Consider the following 7,221-nt stretch of genomic DNA (forward strand, 5'->3'; position numbering starts at 1 on the left):
TTAAGAAAGCATGTATCTTGTTAACTATCCTATAATCCAATCCCTCTCCAGGTAATCTTCCTTAAGCTCCCTCCTTAATTTCAAATGCATAAAAGAAGCTGCAGAACTTATTCTCTGGAGCAACGGAGATCTTGCTCCCCTGCATATGTCATCAATTTGGCTCAAACTCTTATAAAAAAATCTCTACAGGTTTGGACATTTCTTAAGTCAACAATCAGTATGTTCTAGTGGGGGGAAAAAAAAAAAAGACCATGAAGTTGAATGACTGAGTATAATCTTGACTCTACCAATTTGCCATATGAATCTGACCACTTAATCCCCTTGGGCCTCTATGGATATGAGAATATGATGGGTGCACTGACTAGATAACCTTTAAGCTCATACAAAGTCCTTGATTTGAAGCACTCTAAGAAAATTGTCATTCTTGGTTAATTTGATTAAAAATGAAGTGGTTATTTTTCATTAATTTATTCCTCCATCAAACATTTAGAGTATCTACTGTTTACCAAACACTGTACTTGGTACTGAAAATATAGGAATGAATAAGACTATCCCTACAATCAAGGAGTTCAGTCTAGCAGGGGAGAAAAGCACCTAACTAGTAACTAGAAAATTATCCCATGCGATAAGTATGAAAAAAAAATTCAAGTATATATGAGGTACAAAAAATAGCCTGGGGAGTGACTATATGGGGAGAGTGAGGAAAGCTTCACAAAGCAATGATGTCTGAAATGATTTTAAAAAGGTAAAAAGATGCTAGCCAAACAAAGAAAACTGTGACAGTCCTAGACTGACGAAACAGGTTGTCCAAGTGTTTTATAAGCAGTTCAATAAAGGTGGAGCACAAAATAGGATGGAATGGCAAGGCGGCGAATGTCAAGAGCTATTCAAGGATTATAAAGATTCCACTTGCCATGCTAAACAGGATGAAATTTACTCTGCAGGCAGTGAGGAGCCACTGCTCAAATTTTAAAAGGGGAGAAAATTTATCAGATTTTAAAACGTACTGATTTTTTTATTAGAGTTCAAATAAGCATTTAGTATTCCAAAATTATGACTAGCATACAAGTTACCTTGATAAAGCTAGAGGGGAAAAACTTATTTAACTATATAATTATCCCTTTTAAACGGTATCTGCCTAGCATACTAACAAATTATAGCCAGTATTTGATAAATGTTTGATGAATAAACTGCGGTAGACGGATTGAATATGAGTGGGCACAGCGCGTAGTAACAAAGATCTTAAAATGTAGACTAGGAAAAAGCGCAAAAGCTAGAAAGGTTCCTTTCAAGTCTCAGGAAGAAATATTCCCTTTCCACAAAAGTAAACATACTTCCCGTTAATGACTTTTTCCTTATGAAGCCGCTGGTGATTTAATCAAAGCTTTCTTTTGCCCTCCCAACTCCCCCCGCCGTGCTGGATACTCGCGTGGGACCCCGGGCCATTACCTAGTCCAGAGTCTTCCCTGACACTGTCCAAGGCTGTTTGTTATCTTCTCCAACATTATAAACTCTGCCTCAGCTTCAAAATTCTAACTCTAAAGTGCCCATAACCACTTCAACACCGGACACTGTATTCTCTCCCCAGCGCGCGCCGCTGCCATCCCAGGCCGCGCCCGCGCCCCGTGAAGCGTACGCGGCCGCAGCGCCCCTCACGCCAGTCCCACAAATCCACCAAAGCAAGGGCTCCAGAGCTCCGTATTCCTTAAATTCGCGTGTTTTTCGTGTGTGGTCATTCCAGGGGGCGGTCATGTTTTCGTATCTTTTTCCATATCACAGAGCTAAATGACGTCGCACTGTCAACAGAGTCTGTCAACAAATAAGCGTTCGTACAACCCTAGTAACTGCAGCCTAGGGTGATCAGCTCGGCCAGCGCCTTCGGCTCTCTCCCCTCCTCTAGTCCTGCGACGGGAAGAACGAGGGATGCGCCCGAGGGAGGGGGAACGCGGCAGCCCGGCGGCGGAGGCCCTCACTTCCCACTGCCACGCCCCACGAAGAAACCCAAAAGACCCTCCGGCTCTCTCGCGGTCCGCAAGAAAAGGCCGCCCAGGCTCCAAGCCTAAGCACAGAGACACAAAAAAGAAACGTCCGAAGAAACAGACCCTCGCTCGCCCAGAACTCACCTGTTAGAAGCGGCGTGGACGGCGCCATCTTGTCCCGGAAAGAGAAACCCACGCACTCGGGTCAGAGTTCACGAGGGCCAAACCCGGCCTCTACACGTCTACCCCGGCGCGGGCACGGCCATCTGGCACTTCCGGGGTCGCCAGCCTCGCCGCCAGCGCGCCTCCGTTTGGAGACGGTAGCGGAGAGGGAGCCCCCGCGCGCACGCGCAGCCGAGGCGACGCGTTTTTACGGAACTCAGGGGGGTTGGGCCCGGGCCGCGGCTCCCGCCTTCCCCCTCCCGCTCGCCCTCTCCCGCAGGCGGGGCCCGCACTTCCGCGGGGCGGAGTCCAGCCAGTGCTGACGTTGGCAGCCGAACCCAAGTAGTTCCAGCGGAGAGCTGCGAGGTCCGCTTGTTGCGTTTCCTTCCTCTTTCGCTCCACGCTCGCGGCGGCGGCGGCGGGGCGAGCCTGTCCCGGGCCTGCTGTCCTCCCGCGCGCCCGCCTCTCCCGGCCGGTCAGCCCGGCGTCCCCAGGCAGCGGCCGCCCCCGCGCTCACCGGCTCAGGCCGTGGCCGAGCTAGCGCCCCGCCTGAGGACCTGCTCGTTGCGGCGGCGCGGGCACCGGCACCGGGAGCGGAGCGTCGCGTCGCGGCGGCCCGAGGGGGGTGAGCGAGCGAGTCCCAGGGGCTTGGGCAGGTGGTGGCGCCGCGAAGATGGTCGCCAAACAGCGGATCCGTATGGCTAACGAGAAGCACAGCAAGAACATCACCCAGCGCGGCAACGTCGCCAAGACCTCGGTAAGGAGAGCGGACGCGCCTCCGCTCTGCAGCCGGAGCCGAGGCCCGGCCGGCCGTGGGGGCCCGAGGCCGCGAGCCGGAGGCGGGCTCGGGGGCTCGGGGAGGTGGGTGCAGGAGCTGGGCGGCTCGGGGGCGCAGGGGAGACCCGGCCCGAGAGCCGGCGGCGGGAGCCCTGGGTCGGAGTGGTTTTTTGCATTTGAAACGGTGGGTTTTCCTTTTTGCAGAGAAATGCTCCCGAAGAGAAGGCGTCTGTAGGACCCTGGTTATTGGCTCTCTTCATTTTTGTTGTCTGCGGTTCTGGTAAGTGTTTGGGGGCTACCGTCGGGCTGGGTGTTGGATCACGGGTTTGGGATGACGTGGTGACCCATTAGTGGTGAATCGTAACCTCGTAGTTCTCAGCTCACCTGCCGGGAGCTCCACATAATTCTATTTCATCTGAACCAATTTACGTGTCCCACATATGCACAGAGGGTGGTGCTCCAGAAACTTCTCCCAGCTTGATCTGTGCTCTCGGGGCATCAGGAAAGGAGGTCGTCAGGTCCTTGGTAATGATCAAGTTGGAAGAAATTTAGACCAAAACCGAAACATCTCATGGAAGGAGATAGGATGTTTTGCAATTCCATTATCAATACCTTAGCAAAAAAGAAACTTTTGAACATTTTGTACATACCGACGTTCGAACTTAATTTAAGATGCCCCAGAATATAACGTATTTATGTCAAAGCTGGGTATATTTTACAGGGTAAACTAGTGCAAAGAATTGATTCACTGTAAAGGAAACGTGGCAATTTAATATGTGACACATGTTTTTAGATTAATAAAAGAAACGTTTGACATATGGTAGAAAAATTCATTATCAGGGCAGCCAGCTGTTAGAGTTAAGAGTCTCTTGCTTCTGCAAATGAATTACCAAATGTCTTTCCTCTCTTCATTTATTATCTTATATAAGCTGTTGGTACTGAAGGACATGTTTCTGTGTTTCAAGTCCTGACATCCTAAAGTATTGAGGTTTCTTTTAAACATTTCACTTTGCCTGTCTCCTCAACTTACCAATTGGAAGCTTCTTAATAAATGGCCAAGAGCCAAGCAATTTATATAACCTAAAGATTATTGAGTGTCAGCTTTGTGAGAATGAGGAAACATGCATATGTTATAGGCCAGGCCTTCAGAGGACACATAATATTTAGCGATAAACCAAATCTGTGCTTGAAAAACCTGTTTGCTTTGGTACTTTAAGTTCTTTCTAAAATGATTGCTTATTTTCAAACTCTCTTCAACATTTAGACATAAAACTCAGAGAAGCTGAGATTTTAAAAAATAACTTATGGACATTTAATTGTTTTATTAAGGTAGGTCTGTCTTCGTTTCTTATTACAATGAAGTTATATTGCATTTTCAAGTAACTGTTTACGGTACTCTTCGGCACAAACTACCTTAATAAATATTTGCCGCTTGCCAGACCTATTTTATTCAAAGCATGTTTTAATATTTGCTCTTTCTCTTTACAGCGATTTTCCAGATTATTCAAAGTATCAGGATGGGCATGTGAAGTGACTGACCTTAAGATGTTTCCATTCTCCTGTGAATTTTAACTTGAACTCATTCCCGATGTTTGATACCCTGGTTAAAAACAATTCAGTAAATCATCCTGCCTCAGAATGACTTTTCACATCATCATTCATGTGTCATTCCAAGGTTTCTTCACGAGTCATTCCAAGTTTTCTAGTCCATACCACAGTGCCTTGCAAAAGCACCACATGAGTAAAGCAATAAAATTTGATTGTTAAGCTACAGTAGTGGACCCTACTTATTCAGTCATTTAAGAGTAAGTTTTTTAATGTGGTTATTAAACAGTATACAGTATAAATATTAGATTAAGTCTGTGTAGACAGGGTCTAGATTTTGTTAACCCTAATGTGTACATGCAATTAGCTTAATTTAAAATTTGAAAACTTACGTTTTTTTATATAGCTAGGCACTTACTACAATATCTTGAATTGAAAGCACACTCCCATATAGGGTCATGTACCTGTCCTGTAATAAGGTGCTTATAAATGGAACGACTATACAGTTAGCCTAGTTTTCCCACAATCTCTAGCACCTAGGAAATTTTAAAAGCTTCCAAATGCCTGATGTAAAGGGAGATGCTTATAGCCACGTTTATTTTAACAATATTATTTCTGTTACACTACCTTGGATTTTGCATGAGTGAATATACTAACCTAAGATGCCGTAAGAAAATAACTTGGTTGAGCATCTTGTAACTTTATCAGTCACTTCAGTTTTACTAAAAGCTATCATGGTGGAGTAAAGTCAGGGAAAATTTGTTTATGTCACCAGTGATTTCACCAGAATTACTTTCATGGATCAAAGGGGTCTACTATGGTAGACAACGTCTTGGGGGAAATACTACTAAAAATGGATGCCTCATTAGGACATACTGTTGAGCCCAATGTGCCATAAAACATCTTAGCATGTTACTAGCACTTTTACCACCAAAAAGGCACATCAACTAAAAAGTTACACTTAGTTTGAAAATGCTTTTTCTGGATTTATCATTAAAATTTTGTTAGGGTTCTAGATACATCAGACCTTTATGTCACTTGGAATTAAATGGATTTACTGATAAGGGAACAGTCTTTAGTCTTCCCTTTGTTGTATGATTTTATAGATTATGATCAGACTTTCTTTGTACTAATGGTAAGGGTGAGAGAGAAAGCAGATTTGGGGTTTTTCTGGTACTGTTAAAAACTGAAAGCATTGGCTATTTAAATACTTAGCCATAACTTAATGAAAAAAAGCCTGAGAGATGTCTATGTATTAATTGGAAAGAAAGCTGCTTGTTTGCTTTGTTAATTGCCTCAGGATATTTCTTTTAAAAATAAGCTGTTTTAAGAGGAACAGAAGGGAAATCTGCTACCTAGTCTATACACAGTGTGAACCTCAGAGAGAGCTTCTGATACCCCCAAAGAAGGGGGAAAAGTGAGGGAGAGGAGTGGTTAAGGACTGTCAGGAATTTGACTACTCTAGAATAGGAAAAGATTCAGCTGACCTGGGGCCAGCAGGTTTTATCGTCATTGTTACCTGCCTTTCTCACCCAGGAAGTCAAACCCTATACTTGTTTCCCTCTTTGAAACAAGTGTCTTGGTTAACTAATTCTATTTTATTGTAACTTTAAAAATGAAAGTTATTGTTCTAAATTCATAGCAGGTGCCTTATTCTTTGCTTTGAGTCAAACCATTCCATATCAGAATTTCCCTTGGTGTACTATAGATAATTGACTTTAAGATGGTGGTGTTGTTTTTAATGTACAACGTCTATTAATTTGACTGTTAAAATTGCTATAGCTAGCAATCATTTTACATATGTAAAGTTGCATTCCCTTTGTATTTCTTGTGTAATTTTGCAATTGAGTGCATTTTATATTAAGGGTGGATTGTGCATGTTTGGGTCAATCAAAGCTATGTCTTATTTGATTTGTTCTTTAAAAATAAAGTTCCCTGAATATTTGATGTCTTCTCAAAGAAAATGATTTTGCAGAGTTCTTATCTGAGTGCACTTTTCACAGCTAATAGGAAATGATTTTAAAGACTGCCTAGTATTATGTTGTATTTGAGATAAAAGAAATAGTACCCAGATGCACAGATTTAAGGTTTATAACTGGGAGTAGGTAGCAGGAAAAACATAGAAAAGCACAATGAATTAAATGCTTCCCCACCTGCAGTTTACGATCATCTCATTCTTACCCAAGTTGTTCAAGGACAAAGCACAGTTCTTTTGATCTCCCTCTCTCAATTGAATTTTATATATCATCTAATATTGAGCACAGTGTGAGAATGTTTTGTTGCAGTTGTCTACATTATCCAGTTACTCTTTGTAATTTAGCTACATTTCAAAGACTTGTCACAAATTTCATTATATCTGTTGGGTTGTATGTAATGTTGCTCAAAATAATTGGGTGGGCTTCCAGAATAAGTAAAAGATTTTCGTTGTAACAGGATGCATTGTAATAGATTTTGACTTACATTAAAGAAATAGATATACTCAACTGCAGGACCATGGCTCTTCTCACAGAGGCTACTGGAGTTTTGTTGGTACAAAGGACTACCATGTAGTGCTGGGTTATGTTCTTGGGAGGCTCAACAAAATTGTGCTTTAGCATCTGTAAAATTTAGATCATCATGTTTTATATTTTTTATATTTATAAATTGTTCTGAAGTTTGATTTGTCTTTACCTACCTTTTTAGTTAGTTGTGTTTTTTTTTTAACTTGTTTTAGACACAAAACACAAGAGGTAGGAGTTGGGTTCAAGAACACATTCTA

The 7,221-nt window shown here is 42.9% G+C and overlaps 2 protein-coding genes across 2 annotated transcripts in view; one reads left to right on the forward strand and one right to left on the reverse strand.

Moving 5' to 3' along the window:
- The window catches only part of EIF2A (eukaryotic translation initiation factor 2A), a 37,106-nt gene extending 34,851 nt beyond the window's left edge, over positions 1 to 2,255 (reverse strand). Inside the window, exon 1 of the mRNA XM_081137689.1 lies at positions 2,124 to 2,255. Within this exon, the coding sequence (XP_080993815.1) occupies positions 2,124 to 2,151 (28 nt within the window). The 5' untranslated portion in view covers positions 2,152 to 2,255. The remainder of the gene's footprint in view (positions 1 to 2,123) is intronic.
- A 128-nt stretch (positions 2,256 to 2,383) lies between these two features.
- Positions 2,384 to 6,410, forward strand: SERP1 (stress associated endoplasmic reticulum protein 1). The gene is made up of 3 exons (XM_081137690.1): positions 2,384 to 2,898; positions 3,123 to 3,198; positions 4,407 to 6,410. The coding sequence occupies exons 1-3, from the start codon at positions 2,815 to 2,817 to the stop codon at positions 4,445 to 4,447; spliced, it is 201 nt and encodes a 66-aa protein (XP_080993816.1). The 5' UTR covers positions 2,384 to 2,814; the 3' UTR covers positions 4,448 to 6,410.
- Positions 6,411 to 7,221: the final 811 nt, after the last annotated feature.

Source organism: Miniopterus schreibersii, assembly GCF_964146895.1.
Source record: "Miniopterus schreibersii genome assembly, chromosome: 5".
NCBI classification, from domain to species: Eukaryota; Metazoa; Chordata; class Mammalia; order Chiroptera; family Miniopteridae; genus Miniopterus; species Miniopterus schreibersii.

What these genes read in the sequence shown, in the direction of transcription:
- SERP1 (XM_081137690.1), top strand. Translation starts at nt 2,815, where the DNA reads ATGGTCGCCAAACAGCGGATCCGTATGGCTAACGAGAAGCACAGCAAG. An exon ending in GCAACGTCGCCAAGACCTCG is followed by an intron (nt 2,899 to 3,122) that starts GTAAGGAGAGCG and finishes TCCTTTTTGCAG; the next exon opens with AGAAATGCTCCCGAAGAGAA. An exon ending in TTTTGTTGTCTGCGGTTCTG is followed by an intron (nt 3,199 to 4,406) that starts GTAAGTGTTTGG and finishes TTCTCTTTACAG; the next exon opens with CGATTTTCCAGATTATTCAA.